We start from the raw sequence: 20,112 nt of genomic DNA on the forward strand, positions 1-20,112 counted from the left end.
GCATTTAAGTCTACTGGCTCGGTACATAGAGCAATCTCCTGGCTGAGCGTGGCCGTACCTGCGGACAGTCGGCGCCGATCAGTTTGCGCAGCTGCTCGAGCTGCGTGGCCAGCTGGGCGTTACGCTGCTCCAGCTGGGCGTTAGAGGTGCTGAGCCGGTGCCGCTGCGCCTCCAGCTGCTCCAGCTGGCGGCGGTACTCGTCGTTATCGGCCGCCATCTGGTCCAGCCGGCGCTCCATCTGGTCCATGTACTCCTTCTTCTTGCGCCGGGACTCCTGGGCGGAGATCTGCGGGGTAGAGCGGGAATGGAAAGGGCGTCAGAGACAGAGTTCATCTGGTCAGAGGTCAGTGCTTTAGTATCAGCAGCCGGTGAACAGCGATCAACGATCAACGGTAAGATGAGAAGCTAACGATCAGTGATCAACGATCAGTTATCCGCAACTAAGTGATCATAGATCAGCGATCACCAGTTAGATAAGATTACCAGTCAGAAGCGGGGGACAGTCACTATGCTACAAATCCACTAACCGAGAGGAGTGTGTGAGGGGTCAGAGTTCAGGTCGGACGAGAGAGCGACTTCAGAGGTCAAAGGCCGGACGGCAGACAACAGTTAAACAGCGCGGGCCAAAGTTCACTCAGATGTCAGGGGTCGAAATCACTCCACCGCGACAAACAAAACGTCACAGCCTCAAGATGTATGCGGGTAGCTCACCTTGTTTTTAATTTTTCTCCGAATCTTCTTGAGTGAGCGCTCCTCGGCTTTGGAGAGCGGTAGCCGGTTGGGCACGCTGTAGCCCTCGGAGATGAGTGTCCTCTTCTCCTCCTCGGTAAGGTACAATGTCCCGTGGGCTCCCCGCTGTCAGGAAATAACATACTACGGTCGGAACAAGAAACTGTGGTTCTCTCGTCAGTGAATAAGCAAACAAGCAAACGAACATACCAGCATCTGCGATGCTGGGCTCCGCATCGCGGGACCGCAGGTTGTTTGAGCAAGCACCTTTGTAAACGCAGCAAAAACGCCCGTCGCCAAACGAGAGGATGAGCCTTGCACGTGCAGACCGGAGTCGGTGTGCTACAAACTGACGTGCACGGCACCCTACTCGCTGATCTATAGCGGTGTGCCAAATTTGAGTGTAATCGGCTCGGCCATTTTCGAGATCTGGAAGCGTCACCCTGCACGTGCGCACGTGCAAGCTGTGTCCAATTGCATTGTGCATGGGACCCTATTCGCCGGTCTCTAGCGGTGTACCAAATTCGAGCTCAATCGGCCCAGCCGTTTTCAAGATCTTGAAACGACCCCTCCACGTGCGCACGTGCAGTTGCATCTCAACCGTGACACATGGAAATACATACTAACTGACTTGTGCACGGCACCCTACTGATCGATCTCTAGATGTTTGCCGAATTTGAGTGCAATCGGTCCAGCCGTTCTTGAGATCTGGAAGCGTCACCCTGCACGTGCGCACGTGCAAGATGGGTCCAAACTGACTTGCGCACGGCAGTCGGCACCCTACTAATCGGTCTCTAGCGGTGTACCAAATTTGAACTCAATCGGCCCGGCCGTTCTCGAGATCTGGAAGCGTCACCCTGCACGTGCGCACGTGCAGTTGCACCCCAATCGTGGCACATGGAAATACATACTAAATGACTGCAGCCTACTGATCGGTATCAAGCGTTATGCCAAATTTGAACACAATCGGTCCAGCCGTTCTCGAGATCTGGAAGCGTCACCCTGCACGTGCGCACGTGCAGTTGCACCCCTACCAAGACACATGGAAATGCATCGCCTGGAAAGTGTCTACCTCCATGCCAAGTTTTAGCGCAATCGGCCCAGTAATTACCGCGAGCTATTGCGCTTATTACAAAACAGGCACCTCTTGGCTTTGCACGTGGAACGTGCGTTAGGGGTCACCCATATGCATCGAGAGTAGCACACTATGTGAAAGAAGGGAAAAAGCTACCCCACACAAAAAACCGCACGTGTATCAGCCCAGTGGTTGCCGAGATATAAGTCGTACAAAAACGTCCCCACGGCGGCCGGCCGCTATTTAGCAGTAAAATCGTGTCGCATCCTTCTATGGGAGGTATCCCCGTCACCTGTTCGTATACTGTCTGAGCAAAGGCCATACGTTACGGTCCAAACTCCATAGTGAGGCGGACATACGAATTTACGAGAGTTTAGCGACGAAATGATTCACTTAATTGTTAAGTAATGGGTACCATTAGACCATAAATTTTATCTAGCATCTCACCGTAGATGCAGTAAAAAGTGCTTTACTTTTCAATGTATATAAAGACTTGCTCAGCTCAATCAGTTCACTCTGTATTGGCTCAAGCCGTATCATGCGAACGCAATACAAACTAGAGCACCGACAGCGCAGCGCTCCCCAACTCACTGCTCGCCCAGTCCACCCGGGCCGCCGCCACGACGGCCCCCCGCAAGTAGGCATCCCGCACTGCACCGACAGCCGCGGGCGACCAGCTGACCGGCCAGCTGACCGGCCAGCAGCCGGCGGGCGGCAAGCCGCGGATGGCCGACCCGCCGGCGCGGCGAGGGAGGGGAGGGACGCAGCTGAAAGACCCGACTACATATATATCAAAGAAACATTATATGTAATCATCGATGACGCGACATAAATCTGCTTTATTGGGTTTAGCGGTGTAGTCTGTGATGCCATCACAATGAAAATAGCCTAGTTTTGTAGAGCATCAAATTCTGATTCCATAACGACTCTCGCTAGTCCATTTTCAATTGTAAATAAGCCTTTTATTGCGATGCAAAGTCCCGAAATGGTGCCGACGGCGGCCGGTCCCCCGATGGTACCATACCATAGATGGTAAACAGGTTAGTTCACATTCCCGCCGCTATGCGGGCGGCGGCGGCGCCACCTGTCCTCGTGTCCGCCTGACACCGTAACGATATAGGTCTGAGCTCAAATCTCGGTAATGTCGTGCTTTTTTACTATATTTCTCAAAAACGGCACCACGTGCAATAAAGTTGTATATATCATTGGAAAGAGCATCAAAAGTTGTATAACCTATCAACTTTTCACTTAAATATATCTCAACTGTAAAAAGTTATTAAGCAGCAAAGACGCTCCCATTCACTTTCCATGTTAAAATTTTTCATTTTTAAACGAGCCTAAAAAGAACAAACGAATTTGCACAGCTTAAAGAAGCATAACAACATGTTCTATGGTCTTTTCTCAACAAGTCCTGAAAGTTAAAGCAAAATCGTATCATATAATTTTGTACAATGAGCGAATGAAAATGTCTCTGCAAAAACGCCCATTGACTTAACATGGGGAGCGAAAAAAGTTCAACTTTGACCTCGTGCAAAGACACGTTACGAAGTTCTGAGGGGTATACGGCGCACACTGGCGTGTACCGGAACGTGTTTGCCATAAAATTCTTGGAAGAAAACCACCTCTTCCTTGGCTCGTTTTCCCGCCATTCGCGATCGCGCAAAAAGTGTCCAAAACCCCGTTGACTTAACATGGGGAAAATGAAATCGCACGTGCCACGTGCCACGAGGTTTTAAGCGAGTAGCGACCGGTGCCATAAGGTAGATCGCCTCCGGGAGCCCATACCCTGAACTTTTTACGAAGATTGTACATTTCGTCTAGGCCTGACCCAAGTTGCCCCAATTCGCGGCCAGACTTGCTAAACATAGCCCGGAGAAGGACCGCTCCGGTTGTTTTTCAATAGAAAAACACAATTCTAACGAATAGTGTTTGTCTTTTCAAACAACCTGCGGTAACATACGTAGCAACATACACCAGCATCTGCGATGCTGGGCTCCGCATCGCGGGACCGCAGGTTGTTTGAGCAAGCACCTTTGTAAACGCAGCAAAAACGCCCGTCGCCAAACGAGAGGATGAGCCTTGCACGTGCAGACCGGAGTCGGTGTGCTACAAACTGACGTGCACGGCACCCTACTCGCTGATCTATAGCGGTGTGCCAAATTTGAGTGTAATCGGCTCGGCCATTTTCGAGATCTGGAAGCGTCACCCTGCACGTGCGCACGTGCAAGCTGTGTCCAATTGCATTGTGCATGGGACCCTATTCGCCGGTCTCTAGCGGTGTACCAAATTCGAGCTCAATCGGCCCAGCCGTTTTCAAGATCTTGAAACGACCCCTCCACGTGCGCACGTGCAGTTGCATCTCAACCGTGACACATGGAAATACATACTAACTGACTTGTGCACGGCACCCTACTGATCGATCTCTAGATGTTTGCCGAATTTGAGTGCAATCGGTCCAGCCGTTCTTGAGATCTGGAAGCGTCACCCTGCACGTGCGCACGTGCAAGATGGGTCCAAACTGACTTGCGCACGGCAGTCGGCACCCTACTAATCGGTCTCTAGCGGTGTACCAAATTTGAACTCAATCGGCCCGGCCGTTCTCGAGATCTGGAAGCGTCACCCTGCACGTGCGCACGTGCAGTTGCACCCCAATCGTGGCACATGGAAATACATACTAAATGACTGCAGCCTACTGATCGGTATCAAGCGTTATGCCAAATTTGAACACAATCGGTCCAGCCGTTCTCGAGATCTGGAAGCGTCACCCTGCACGTGCGCACGTGCAGTTGCACCCCTACCAAGACACATGGAAATGCATCGCCTGGAAAGTGTCTACCTCCATGCCAAGTTTTAGCGCAATCGGCCCAGTAATTACCGCGAGCTATTGCGCTTATTACAAAACAGGCACCTCTTGGCTTTGCACGTGGAACGTGCGTTAGGGGTCACCCATATGCATCGAGAGTAGCACACTATGTGAAAGAAGGGAAAAAGCTACCCCACACAAAAAACCGCACGTGTATCAGCCCAGTGGTTGCCGAGATATAAGTCGTACAAAAACGTCCCCACGGCGGCCGGCCGCTATTTAGCAGTAAAATCGTGTCGCATCCTTCTATGGGAGGTATCCCCGTCACCTGTTCGTATACTGTCTGAGCAAAGGCCATACGTTACGGTCCAAACTCCATAGTGAGGCGGACATACGAATTTACGAGAGTTTAGCGACGAAATGATTCACTTAATTGTTAAGTAATGGGTACCATTAGACCATAAATTTTATCTAGCATCTCACCGTAGATGCAGTAAAAAGTGCTTTACTTTTCAATGTATATAAAGACTTGCTCAGCTCAATCAGTTCACTCTGTATTGGCTCAAGCCGTATCATGCGAACGCAATACAAACTAGAGCACCGACAGCGCAGCGCTCCCCAACTCACTGCTCGCCCAGTCCACCCGGGCCGCCGCCACGACGGCCCCCCGCAAGTAGGCATCCCGCACTGCACCGACAGCCGCGGGCGACCAGCTGACCGGCCAGCTGACCGGCCAGCAGCCGGCGGGCGGCAAGCCGCGGATGGCCGACCCGCCGGCGCGGCGAGGGAGGGGAGGGACGCAGCTGAAAGACCCGACTACATATATATCAAAGAAACATTATATGTAATCATCGATGACGCGACATAAATCTGCTTTATTGGGTTTAGCGGTGTAGTCTGTGATGCCATCACAATGAAAATAGCCTAGTTTTGTAGAGCATCAAATTCTGATTCCATAACGACTCTCGCTAGTCCATTTTCAATTGTAAATAAGCCTTTTATTGCGATGCAAAGTCCCGAAATGGTGCCGACGGCGGCCGGTCCCCCGATGGTACCATACCATAGATGGTAAACAGGTTAGTTCACATTCCCGCCGCTATGCGGGCGGCGGCGGCGCCACCTGTCCTCGTGTCCGCCTGACACCGTAACGATATAGGTCTGAGCTCAAATCTCGGTAATGTCGTGCTTTTTTACTATATTTCTCAAAAACGGCACCACGTGCAATAAAGTTGTATATATCATTGGAAAGAGCATCAAAAGTTGTATAACCTATCAACTTTTCACTTAAATATATCTCAACTGTAAAAAGTTATTAAGCAGCAAAGACGCTCCCATTCACTTTCCATGTTAAAATTTTTCATTTTTAAACGAGCCTAAAAAGAACAAACGAATTTGCACAGCTTAAAGAAGCATAACAACATGTTCTATGGTCTTTTCTCAACAAGTCCTGAAAGTTAAAGCAAAATCGTATCATATAATTTTGTACAATGAGCGAATGAAAATGTCTCTGCAAAAACGCCCATTGACTTAACATGGGGAGCGAAAAAAGTTCAACTTTGACCTCGTGCAAAGACACGTTACGAAGTTCTGAGGGGTATACGGCGCACACTGGCGTGTACCGGAACGTGTTTGCCATAAAATTCTTGGAAGAAAACCACCTCTTCCTTGGCTCGTTTTCCCGCCATTCGCGATCGCGCAAAAAGTGTCCAAAACCCCGTTGACTTAACATGGGGAAAATGAAATCGCACGTGCCACGTGCCACGAGGTTTTAAGCGAGTAGCGACCGGTGCCATAAGGTAGATCGCCTCCGGGAGCCCATACCCTGAACTTTTTACGAAGATTGTACATTTCGTCTAGGCCTGACCCAAGTTGCCCCAATTCGCGGCCAGACTTGCTAAACATAGCCCGGAGAAGGACCGCTCCGGTTGTTTTTCAATAGAAAAACACAATTCTAACGAATAGTGTTTGTCTTTTCAAACAACCTGCGGTAACAAAAGCAAACAAACAAATAAACCAAACATGTCATTAATGGCAGAAATATATGAGAAAATAAACGAATGATATAAAGCCGCAAGGGAATGAATAAATTGAATGAATCAAACAAGAAAAAAATACAAGCAGTGATAGGCTACGACAGCCACTGGCGGTCCCAGGGGGGGGGGGGGCACGAGGGCCATGGCCCCCCCTTTGGTGCTGAAAGGTGGGGCCATACTATCTTTTGGCCCCACCTTTCAGATCGAACAAAAGTCCTAGAAAGCTTTTTGTATGTTTCATTTTCTTTCTTGCGCCATCAAAGGACGTAAATTTCACTCATGGAGTGGGCTCAGTTTCGCATTCTGTCAATTTTGCGGTCAGCGTCCTGGCACCGATTCACGAGTATGGCCGGATCTTAGGTATATGGAATATCAGCGTGGGTTTACTTGAGGCTCTCGTATGCCCAGCAATGGCTGGCATGAAACCCTCTTCGGCAGTGCCGGGTGGGCCCTGCCAAATGAGCGTGGCTCTTCGACATGCTAAAGTAAGACCTCATGGGTTGATGCTGCGCACCTCAGAAGCCCGGTGGTGACGCCGTATGCTGGCTTGGTTTCTTAAAGGGACCCTCCCACCTTCAAAAAAGTTAATGAATTGGCATGAAAGTGATGTCGCTCGGTTCAGAAAGAGCAAAAACGAATATCTACCAAATTTCATCGAAAAATATTCACCGGTTTTCAAGATATTAGACTTTTACTTTTGTTTACTTTTTGGGATTCCCGCTGTTCCTAGCGACTTTATTTGAAAGTGCGGCATTTGTTGCGCGCAAAGCAGCGTATACCACCACGTGCTACAAAACGTTTTAGTCAAACATTTAACGGACGTTCGAAAGCTTGATGACGTCATCAGATTCCCGTAATGGTTAAGAGATAGGGACCACGCTGGTCCCACCCTGCAAGTAAAGGGAAGAAATTTCTTGAACACCATAAAGCTGCGGGGGTTGCGACCAGGATAAATGGTGGTTTCTGAGCCTGGCCGCAAACTTGGCTATCTCAACTCAAAACTAATGTTAAGGTGGGAGGGTCCCTTTAAAGATTAGCGTGGGACCTCCGGGGCCTGCATAGAGTTTGCATGAGCTAGTAGGTATGCAATCTCAGAGGCCTGTGTGTAATGTGTACACAGTGGCGGTCGCGGGGGGGGGGGGGACATCAGGGTCATGCCCCCAAAGGCCAATAAAGAGGGCTATCATATCATTGCCCCCCTCAAATAACCGATGGGCCCCCATAGGTGTATGGGGCCCTGGCCCTTATTCGATCGTCACGAGGCCTAAAAAAAAACACTCCCAGCTATTAATATAGCTCCCACACCGGTCTTTGAGTGTCCTACACTGACCTCTGAGGGAACTTCAGTGGCGGTCAAGCGCCCATCCGCCAAGAGCCCACATCGACCTCTGAAGCCCCACATCTGGCCTATGAGGGCCCCTAACCGGCCTCAGGGGCCCCAACCGGCGTCTGAGCGTCTCACACCGGTCTCTCGTGGCCTTATTTCTGTCTCTGGTGTCCCAAGACGAACCTTTAGGTGAAAATGAGGGCCCCGCACTGGCTGCTAAACACCTGATGCCGGCCTCTAAGGGCCTGCATTGGCCTCTGAGGAAGGCCCATCTTGGCCTTTGAGGGCCCTCTGCTGGCCTCTGGGGTCCAACGACGGCTCATGCCGGTCTTTTAGAGCCCCACGCTGACCTCTGAGGGCCCCATGTTGGCCTGTAATGAGTAAGGACCCACATTAGCCTCTGAGAGCCCAACTCAGTCTCTGATGGTCTCAAACTACTGGCCTTTGCAGTTTGCAGGCCCTGTACTAGTCTCTGAGGGCCTTAAACTGGCCTCTAAGTGAAAACATACATGGGTGGGCTTCTGAAGCTCAGAGGGCTTACGCAGACTCCTGCACAGCCTTACGTTGGTCCTGATCGAGATCACTTTACGTCCTGATGGTCCCGCGTAGATTCCCTCATATTTCGACGTCGGGACCCCATGAGCCGTTGTGGGTCCTGGGGCTGGCAGAGACTGACGAAGTCCTCAGGGCTCAGGGCTAGTCTTTTTAGCATGAGGACTAGGCATTTGAGTGAGCCCCAATAGAGCCGTTGCGAAGCCCGCAGGAGTCGCGCGCGGCCCTCAGATGCCAATTTTGAAAGCCAGGAACCTTTGGTCTCTAGAGGTCGGTGTACCCACTCTCTCCCGCCGCCACACAACTACTCGTATATGGGTAAATGTCATAGTCTGAAAATGCTCTCTGGGTTTCACATGCTTGTTCAAAGCAAGAGGTAGGTATCTGTACGTACTTTTCCGAATTGTTTTATAGTGGTAAGGTCATGAATCCGCGTGCCCGACCTTCCAGTATATGCTACACCGATCCGTCGCCATGGTGCAGTGGCCCGACCGGTGGAAACACCGTGGGACGAGAAATGGAACTGGTGATTTTGCCTTAGATTGAGCTTAAAGATTCCACGCAAGAACGAGATGGATGAATTGCATAAGTATGGCCAACTGCGCGGCGCCTCGTGGACGTAAAAAAAATGAGCCGATCACCCTCCGGTGACGGATAAATGTTATGCCCCGCGAGTGTGAGTTTGGCCCCCCCTTTTGCTAGCGGCTGCGACCGCCAGTGACGACAGCCGTCCATCCACCCCGTCCCCAGGAACTAACCGGTGTGGTAGAGATGAGTGACGCGCTAACATGTCGCACGGACGGCCGGCCGGCGGTCACCAGCACCTTGGGGGGCCGCTGCAGCAGCGAGCGGACTGGGGAGACGCGCGACGAGCCGGCGTACGGAGGCGAGCTGCCGCCGTCAGAGTCCACAGACGATGGAGGTGTCGGCGGTAACACGAACGCTGCGGGAACGGGACGACAGAGGTAATACAAACGCTAGGGAAACGGGCGGCGGCGGTAATAAAAAACGCTGTGGAAACGGGCGGCGGCGGTAACACAAACGCTGTGTAAACGGTAACACATGGTAATACAAACGCTGTGGAAACGGGGGTAACACAAGGTACCTAATACACGGTAACACAAATGCTATGGAACGGACAGAGGTTCCAAAATCCAAGTCATCAAGAGGCAGGACAGTCGGCTTACGGCAGTCGGTGGCAAGGACGTCACACTTGGCTATAATTAGCCAGATGTGGACACCAGGCATATTCTAATCGAAGCCAAGAGGCGTCCTGATATTCAAACGAACGGAAGCAGTGCAGTAAACTTACGAAGACCTGAAAGGTCGAGCTTCAAACGCCCAGAGCAAATCCGAGTACCCCTAAATCTAATTATGTTTCTATCGTAGCAAAATAACCAGCAAATCAGCCGCCCCAGTAGCATCCATTTGGCAAGCACTGCTCCTCACCAAATTATAATAATTCCTCATTACAATGCCATGTTACACGGCCATTGTAGTGCAGAAGGCCTTTGAAGTGGCATGAGTATTGCTCCATTACAAAGTTATGACGGCGGTGAACCATTAGCAATTAGCGTGAGCGAGCCTGTTCGCCTGAATCGCTCGGTGGCTGCCGGATCCAGCTCCCGGGTTCGGTCGGGTCGAGTCGGGTCGGGCGGGCCCGATGTCTCACCTGTGTTGGGCTCTAGTTTGACGCTCAGCCGCGGCACGGCGCCACTGTCGGCCGGCCTCTGCACCAGGCTCGGACGGGAGGTGAGAACGATCGTCTGAGGCCGTAACACGGACTGGCCGGCCGATATCTGGCGACGGAGAAGAAACATACGGTTATCGATACGACGATACAGTCGTCACAACTACCACAGTTAGTTACCTTTTCAGTCATAAGCCACACATACCTTACCTATTACAGACCACACACAGTCCCACTCACCACTAGCAGACGGCTCAGAGCGGGTGCCAAGGGTCAGTGAACGTACCCCACTACCCCCAGGTCACAGAGCCACGACAGATGGCCCAGTCACGAGAGAGTAAGGCATGCATGACGGGGAAGATTACCTACCTCTGCCGCTCATGGGGATCAGGTTCACTGCTTCGCAATCTAGAATGGATGATATAATATTTGCATTAGCGACCTAGGCAAACATTTATAATAGTCAGCAAACCGTGAACAGCAACATCTACCTACTTCTTATACAGCTACTCGGGAGTATTCTGTGGATGTCGACGCTCCTTCTGTTTCCATTCACCACATAACGTTAGCCTCATCTCTTTCACACGCTCGCACCATCTTACCCACCTTGATATGCGCCTGCTGCGTGGTGCGGTCGGCCCGGAGCAGCTGCAGCTCCTCGCGAGTCTGAGGGGTGAGCACCAGTCGCCGGGGCGCCGTCGGCTGGACGGCCACCGCCTGCCGCTGACCCGCCGCCGTCACCGTGGCCACGCCGCCCAGCTGGGTGACGTTACTGACGCCGCTGACGCCACTGACGCCCATACTGACGGTGATGGGAGCCACTGATACCGCGCTGGGCTGGCTGACGGTGTCACAGGGTCGGAGGACGATTCCCGAGTCGTCGGAGGAGGCCGAGGAGAGAGTCCTCGAGGAGGACGAGGAGGAGGAGTCGAGCCGGGTGACCAGGTCGTCCACGTCGGCGCCGCCGCCGCCGCCGCCGCCGCCGCCGCCGCTGGTCGCAGTTGACATGGAGATGGCCGGGTAGCACTCGCTCTCCATGTCTGAAAAAGGTGAGACCAGAGTCAGTGAAGGGGATATTGGGTGACAGAGCAGTCATGGCTACGGATCCGAGCAGGCTCGATGGGGCCGTAGTGGTTCTCCAACACGAAACGAATGAAGTTGGGAAGAAAGGGTGTGGTATAATCAATGGACGATAACGATGGTGACCCTATCGGTACATCCGCAAACAACACTTTAAGGCCCGGCCAGGCCGCTACACTTGCACAAGTGTCAGAAGATATGTGTGTAGATAATACTGACATTTTAATCGAACATGTTCACGCAGGGATGAAACCAGGTAGTTAAAATGTGACGGCATTGTCACGGTCCTATATAGCGGCAATAGGATAGTGTGATAATGATGGCGAGATAACTATACCGTAAAAACAGCACGACCGCCTCATGGCCTTGTCTACCGTTACGCTTTCCAATGTCACATAAATGATCAAACAATGAGGATGTCATGGGGGCTGTACGATAAAATCGCTGTTCATTTGCAGCAGCAGCGGCAGAATGCAGACGGCATTGCTACCGCTGTCAGTCTGTAAAAATCAGCCAACGTCACTGCAACCGCTAGCTCAGAGAGACCTACGTCATGACGGTAGAAACGGCCTTCATAGACCGAAAAATTGGTCGGACGCGGGGACAGCTAGGAATAGCTCGCATGGCCGAGCTCGGGGTTAGAAAGGCGTCCATCGTGCTCAGTGGCGTCGGTCTCTATATTCAGTACCTACATATCTTGGTACGAACAAGTTACCAGGCTGGCATAGGCGGCGGAACGGGGAGGGCACCGGGGCACCGTGCCCCTCTTTGATTTTGGCATTTTAACATTAGCCCTATGGGCGTTGCATGGAAAGAATGGGACCAAAAGTCGGCAGTGCCCCCCTTAATTGAGGGTGTTCCGCCGCTACTGCAGGCTGGTAAGGACTACATGGAAATTACCTGGCACCCTACCGGCACCTTGTAGGGGAAGCGGGGGTAACACCGCCACTGTGGGAAACACCGCCACCCCATCTGGCGGCGAAAGTATGAAATGTGAAGTGTAAAAATCCGTTATTTCCTATTGACCGCACGCAGGTAAGCGTCTTCTGATTTGTGTTCCGGTGTTTCAGTGTAATCGAAGCTCAATGTGGGCATTTAAAGAAAAACGCACATTCTCTTATAAAAATTCGATGAGTTGGGAGCACTTTTGAATGTCTTTAAGTAGAGACTCATTTTGATTTACTTGATTACATCGAAAAATAACTGATCGGCTTTGTCCAGTAGGATAAGTTTGCTTGAACCGTGTAGTGCATTCTTACCGCTGGCGATTTTTGCTTGTGATCACTTATTGGGAAACACCGCCACCCCGTGGCGGTGTTACCCCAATTGAGGTTGCGGTGTTTCCTGTTTGTAGCGTGATAAGTGATGAAACTCCAAAGACACGCTTTATTTATGTTCGTAGATGTTCCTAAGTCGGGAATAAGCAGCTTATTTGATTTTTTACTTTATATTTTTCATGCATCCCGACCAAGCACTTGCCAGCTGTATAAAACTGGCAAACAGCTGATGAACCTATACCTATTTAGGTGTCCATTACCGATTATTTGCGAAAATTACCACTTACCGACAGGAAACTCATCGCACACGATCTCTGAACAATTAAAAGCTTTCGTAGGAATGGGTTGGGTTAACATCAACACCGGTGGCGGGGTTACCCACACAATTTGTAGGCAGCAAATATGCAAGGTATTTTTAAAAGTCGTGATACATGAAAACCTTTTAGGAGCATGCAAAATAAGTACCTAAAACACGTGAGAAAATGTTTAAATATTGTAACCAAAACAATAACTACCAAGAGACTTCACACATATTCTCTCATTTTGGCGAAAAGCTTAGGGGGGCGGTGTTACCCCCGCTTCCCCTACTCAGCCGGTACCTGGTACCCATTTAAAGGGACCCTCCCACCTTCAAAAAAGTTAATGAATTGGCATAAAAGTGATGTAGCGTGAATCACAAAGAGCGAAAATGAACATCTACCAAATTTTACCGGAAAATATTCAACCGTTTTCGAGATATAAGACTTTTATTTTTGTTTACTTTTTGGGAACTCCGCTGTTTCTATGACGTCACATAAAGGTTTTCTTTACGTCGGCATTTGGAAGCAATAATTTGGTATCAAAGTGCGACAAATATTGCGCGAATGATGCGTTTATCTTATCAAGGTCAATATATGATGGCCAACAAAGGATTCCAGGACAATTCTTCTTATGGCATTTTTTCGTATCGCAATTCTTCGTCTGCAAATCTTCGTCAGGGCATTTATTCGTATCGCATTACTTTGTCTCGCATCAGGGTATATGAAAATCGGCTCGCATTTCTTCTTCAACGCAAATATATGCAAGAGTAAGCATTGATGGACAAATAAATGCACCGACGAAGATTTGTAGACGAAGAAATGCGGACGAAGAAATGTCATGCGAGGATTCGTTCGGGTACCATGACATTTATGTGATTTCAAAGTCAAGGTTCACAGCTGATCTGCTAAATCAAGCCAAGAATCCAAACTATCAAAAAACTATAAATATTTGTTTGTCTGTCACAGAGGTCTCAAGCAATATAAGGTTGACATATGTTGAATCAAAAATCTACTGCCACAACTCACATCTCCTGCCTTAGTTTATCATTGTTGTTTTAACTTGCTTTCAAGAGAAACAGAAGCCAGTATCTGATATCACTTCAGATGATTGTTTCAAGATCTGAGTTCAAATGGAATTAAAAGCAAGATCAAGATGAAACAGGGATTATTGCTGTTAAAGTAGTTTGGCCATGATACAACAGGCACATAAATCATTAGCCAAATCAAATACTGGTTGGTTTGTCAAGATGTTTGTTGTCTGTCGTCTGTCGAGCTGCTATGAACACTGAACGCTCTCACTCTTACTTTTTTTTCATACTCATACTCATATATTTCGGAAACATCCATAAGTACATGGGTCTTCAGTTTTCCACGTCAAGCTCAAGATTAAAGTACATAAAAAATATCCAAGTACACATCCCTCAAATTTAAAACAGTACATAAAAACATACTTTAAAGAGAGTAGTTTAAGTTGAATGGTAGTGAGCTGTAATTAGACAAAGCAGCTATTCAGTGCTCACATCAAGCCAGGCTAGGAAATGGCATCAACTGTGGTGGGAGGAAGCAGGTTCGGCAGGCCTATGTTGTAAACTTCTGTTGTGTCTTGTGTTTGATCAACTGATGTTTTCTGCTCTGTTTTGTGCAGTGATAGTAGCAGGTAACTGCATGCTTGTTAAATTATGTGAATAAACGAATTCATAACATTGCATTTTTCTCTCCATGCAAGGAACAAGTAAGATGTTGTAGAAAATGTAATAGAGGGCTGCATTGCTGATTTCATGCACTTTATCAGAGCTTTATTTAGAATTGCTTTCCTGAAAGCTACACACAGGCCACAGCACTGAAATTCACAATGTCATAGCTTTTGGCAGAAAAAAAAGAAAAGACTTGCCTAGGTAAAATTGGCTGAAAGTATGGCAGAGCAGGTCTTGATGCGTATGCCCATCCGTGTGCTTGCCGAAGCCGAACTGACTGCAACACATTAACTCTGACCCACCATGGTGGCTGGCATATCCTGAACTTTCACCACTCTAAACAAGACAACTTTCAGCCCTCAGCATTGTATTAAAACACTGTACATGGCAGTTGACACTCAAAATTTGTTTCAGTGCCATCCACGGACAACATCAGTCGCCATTCACCAGGCCAGTAAAAACAGAATAGATAATAGTTTCAAACCCATGTAGTCAGAGTTACTAGGTCTGCACCTCAAAACAAAATCCAGGTGACATTCACCACGCCAGTAAAAAAAACAGGTACCGTAAAACGGGGTGTTAAGGGACAGTTTTGAGGTGTTTTGTTATATAACTCAAGAAGGGTTGGAGATAGAAGCATCAAATTGTCAGCATTTTATGTGGAATTTGGTGCTTTACATGCCTGCCACATTAAAGTTTTTAAGATTTATACCTGCATCTTATTTTTTATTATTTTTCATCACTGTCCCTTAGCACCCCAATGTGGGGTGTTAAGGGACACCTTATTATTCCAAGAAATGGTCATCAAATGCCCACAATTGGGGTGTGGAAGGGCACACAATTTATTTATTGAAATGTTTTGCATATTCTGTCACAAAACAAGTCAGGTTCATTCACCACTAATGACCTTTTTAGCCAATTACGTGTAATGCAGTTTACGCTTGTGGAAAATGTGCTAATTATACGGTAAACAGAACCAAAAAGTAATCTTCTGTCATCAATAAAAACCCATGTTGAAGCTTGTCACTTGTCATTATGTTGCCCTCTTTGTTTTAGCCTTTTTATGATGACATCACATTTACTTACATCAGTCTCCATTGACCCATCATTGTAAAAGGAGTGTTGAGATGTTTTGTTACATAACTTAAGATGTGTTAGAGATAAAAGCATGAACTTGCCAGCATTTTATGTGGAATTTGGTGTTTTCCATGCCTACTTAATTAAATTATATTTATATATTATTTTTTTATTTTTTCTTCCCTGTTCCTTAGCACCCTACATCCACCTCAAGATATGCATGTATCCGGAAAAGAGGAAGAGGATGATGAATGAATGGGTGGATTTGCACAAGTTTTTCAGGAAACATGTGCAATACATGTGACAATACACCTATGCATTCATTTTCCCTGTACACCCACTAGTTTATGTGGTATACACAGAGTTTTGGAGATGTTTCAATTTTGTGAAAATGTAGCATTATTTTCAAATCCATTTTTGAACCAAATCACTTGCATGAAAAACCATACCATTTTCTCCTATGGTCAAGAGCAAAACAGTGTCAACTACCACACTGAAGTTTTTATTGAACCTTCTCAAATTAGGAAGTTAATATAACTCAAAGTTTTTCCCATGCAACTGTCCCTTAACACCCCACTGTCCCTTAACACCCCATTTTACGGTAGGTACTTAGGTAACGTAACAGCTTCAAATCTGGTAACATGTTGGTCGGACTTAACACTACCATATGTACATGGAATAGGGCCTGTTCCAGCGCCTCCAGAAACCTCCAGAAAGCTCCAGAAAGCTCTAGAATCCTCCAGAGAGCGTTCCAGCGCCTCCAGAAAGCTCCAGAAAGCTCTCACCAAAGCTCCAGAAACCTCCAGTAGCCTCCAGAGAGTTGGGAGGTCCAAATTTCTCTGGAGGCTCTGGTCTACAATTATGGCGCACATTTGACAATCACGAATGTAAACAAAGGACTTTTGACTGATTATTTTACTACTTGAATGTAAAGAATATTACATTGCTACAATTTTGTTAATCTTTCTTAATAAAATTGAAGACAAATTATGCGTTTCAAGAGAGAACAATCGTCATTCTTTTGGTATATGTGATGCCAATCTCCAGAAATCTCCAGATTGCGTTCCAGCGCCTCCAGTAAAACCTCTGGTAGAGCCTCCAGTCAAGAATTTCTACTGGAGGCGCTGGAACAGGCCCATAATATGATACCATTCTGGACAACAAAAGTGTATAATAAAATTAATTTAGAATACTTTGGCAGCATGATTTACGAGCACAGGCAGGTGTTACCTACCAGCCTTCTCAATGCTCGTAAAACCAACATTGTAGTTTTGATTTTACCTTACATGATAACACACTTGGCTGCAATGGCACATTTAATTTAACACTGTGAAAAGACCAGTTATAACCACTTCACAAGCACAATTGCACCTCATGCCGACATCCTTTTCCAAAGACAGTCAGCAGCGTCTTTCGTCAAAACTGGAAGATCAATCCCCTTTCAACTGTTAACATCAAAAATATTTCTTCATGGTGTGATCTCCTATGGAAACCTTGCGGGAAAAGAATTAATGTCAATTGTCAGCTCTTCAAATTTCTTTGGACTTAAACTTGCAGTACCATATCCAGTTTGCTTTGATATTTTGTTTTTCATTCCATGTTGAAGTTGAACACCAAGCTCCAGATATAGCAGGCAGCTTGATCATCTTCGGCCTTGGTAAATATCAGTCCAAGTTCAAGTGGTGGGTATCTTCTAATATTCAAATTAAAATGAAAAGCAATAGGCTTTCTCAGCGCCGACGACGGATTTCACGTTGATAAAAAAGGGAGCTCAAGGTCAGCAAAACTCGGGTTCAAGGAATGGCGGGCGTTGAAATGACTGCTGACGTCATCAACAAACCGCTAATGGTTAAGAGATAGGGACTAAGCTGGTCCCACCCTGCAAGTAAAGGGAAGAAATTTCTTGAACACCATAAAGCTGCGGGGGTTGCGACCAGGATAAATGGTGGTTTCTGAGCCTGGCCGCAAACTTGGCTATCTCATCTCAAAACTAATGTTAAGGTGGGATGGTCCCTTTAAGTTGGTATCGAACAGCCTGCATGGTTTCCATCACTAGCATTCAAGCAGTAAGGCAGTGGCACCGGCTTCGGCGTCTTCGGCGGCCGGTCCGACCGGTGCCTCAGCCCCGTGTCACCGCGCAGGAGGACCGGTCGACACACAGGTTAGACAGACATACACACACGGGCCAGGACCGGTCACCGACCAAAGCCCGGCTCGGTGACCTTGACTTCTGGTCGGGCGTCGAGGTGCTGGCGGCGGCGTCTTGCGTCACCACGCAGGAATGGCTGGATCAGTGGCCAGAGCACACCGGTGCCTCAAGTTCAAGGCTGTATTTTTACTAGGAAACTCGCTTCCGGATTGACTTATCTTAGCGAAGAGCCTCGCTGAAAGAATGTCGTAGCGGTGAGTTGTTTTTTATCCACTTGCTTCGTGTGATGTTGAAATAAGCTGAGCTGCAACGGACTCTTGAAGGAAGTTGGACGTCTACGCATTTGAAGTCTGAAAAAGTTTGGCTGTACGATGAGATGAGCCCTGCAATATATTTTTTAGCGGGACCCGTTCGTTAAATTTTGCCGAGAGCTGACAACATTCGGAGCTCCAAACGTTAATGAGTACAATGAGTACGAGTAACTACCAGTGCAATAGGGTTCTGAAACGTAATGGACATGATATTTTAGCCGCTAACAAGATTTTTCAAGATAGTCGCTACAAGAACAGGCTGCAAGAATCTCAGATATTCAACGCAAATAGGAGACTTGGCCAAGCTCCGGCCCGAGCCATTATCCAACCACAGAGTTTACGCAGCACTCGCAAAGAAGCGCATGTACCGTTGAAACGACTAAAGAGCGTTTGAGTCTCGGTATCATGTCCTGAATAGTCACAGGGCCAGCTCATCTTCCCGGGTATTCATGACCGTACGTCATGAATGCCATCCAGGTAGCGGCGTCGTTTGCATTCCGTTTGGCAACTCCCAGCCATAACTGCGTCAATGCAGAGGTCATCGGCCGGAATAGCGCCGTGCAAACACTTGCACGGTACCAGGCTTTGTTTCATCTTCGGTCATAGTAATATGTCATTACCATAAGTCAATGCGGCTACCGTTCGAGTGTTTCCCCAAGATTGGATAGTCGGTCAACATAGTGTCACCGAGTTCGACTAGTGACCTCTGGGCTCTAAACAACAGCTATAGCAACCTCGGAGGATTCGATGTCAATGAATAATTCAGCCCACTTTAGTGTCCAATGGCATCTTCACCGGCCGCACCTGAACGCAGCAGTCGGCACGACGACGGCGGCGGCGGCGGCCGTGGCATTGACCTCCGTCGGCAGCCGCGGAGGGGAGGGGTGGGAGGGGGAAGGGGAGGTCACGGGACGGACGGGATCCGGTCCGTGCTCTCCCGGCACCGGACGGTCAGCATGAGCCGCCTGATCTGCCGTCTCAGCCGGCTCCACTGAGGCGGCGAGTGGTGAGTTCAACGCGCCCAGAGCCCGCTAACACCAGCCGGCGGTAGCCGCCCTGGTCAGGGTGGTCGTGTCGGTGGTCAGGTGTTCTCGCAGGTGCGACCGACAGGTGCGGCGGACGAACCCAGCCAACCGAGCCGGTCCCCTCCAGCCGCAGCGAGATGAGGATAGCCACCGAGCGATGGTCCCCCGCAGCAACGCCGTAAGGTGAACCCAACGACGCCTGCAGGACCAGCTGACCGCACCATCGGACATTGACGCTGCACAGAGCCCGGGGGGCATCGTCAGAAAAAAAACACGCGGCACCTTGCGCAACGAGACGCCGGCTGCGGCCACTACGCGGCGCGCGGCCAGCGCCGACCAATTGTCTGGCGCAGCGTGCGTATCCGGTCGCGGCAAACCGGCGCGACAGGCTGCAGGTATGCCGTGCCGAATCCGGCGTCCACCAGCGTCCGGACGTCGCCGCGCGGTGACATTTTGCCGGTGGACCACCTATAAAGGTCAACAGAACGAGTGGGCCCACCGCGGGCGAACCAGACGGGACGGGAGTGGAGTCGGGCCACCGAGAGAGAGAGACGCAGTGGGCCGCCGCCAGCCATCGGCTCAGTCACTGGCCTCTTGATGAATGCGGCAGTGGGGCCGGGCGGGGAACCTGTTCGGGTCGCCATTACCCAGCGGCCAACAGTTAAAATCTACGGAGAGGGGCTGAGGAATCCAGGCACCTGGCGACGTCCGTGAACGGGCGACAGAGGAGCGGCGTACATACGGGAAAACCGGGACGGGTGCGGTGATGGAAAACTGGGACTTACCGTCAGAGGTTCAACGGAAAAACACCGCTGTCTGCCTGGCACCATAGCTTAGGTTGAATGGAGGATGACGAGCCAACATCTTCAATACCTAGCTAATAGATTAAATGAATGGATGCGAGTCAAACTCTTCAGATAATGGAATGCGGAATGCCGGTAGGAGCTAATCGGTCGAATCGAAAACGAAATTCGTAGTTCAAATCGCCAAT

General features: G+C 49.1%; 1 protein-coding gene across 2 annotated transcripts in view; it reads right to left on the bottom strand.

The window, feature by feature from the left end:
* Positions 1–20,112, bottom strand: part of LOC122389774 (cyclic AMP-dependent transcription factor ATF-6 beta-like) — a 63,339-nt gene that overhangs the window by 1,219 nt on the left and 42,008 nt on the right. For both annotated transcript variants that reach the window (XM_043382134.1, XM_043382135.1), the window contains 5 exons: positions 10,816–11,249; positions 10,192–10,318; positions 9,278–9,462; positions 712–855; positions 59–286 (listed from right to left, as the gene is read on the bottom strand). In XM_043382134.1, coding sequence (XP_043238069.1) covers positions 59–286; positions 712–855; positions 9,278–9,462; positions 10,192–10,318; positions 10,816–11,249 — 1,118 coding nt within the window. The remainder of the gene's footprint in view (positions 1–58; positions 287–711; positions 856–9,277; positions 9,463–10,191; positions 10,319–10,815; positions 11,250–20,112) is intronic.

The sequence above is a fragment of the Amphibalanus amphitrite genome, unplaced genomic scaffold (assembly GCF_019059575.1).
Source record: "Amphibalanus amphitrite isolate SeventyFive unplaced genomic scaffold, NRLGWU_Aamphi_draft 000371F_arrow, whole genome shotgun sequence".
NCBI classification, from domain to species: Eukaryota; Metazoa; Arthropoda; class Thecostraca; order Balanomorpha; family Balanidae; genus Amphibalanus; species Amphibalanus amphitrite.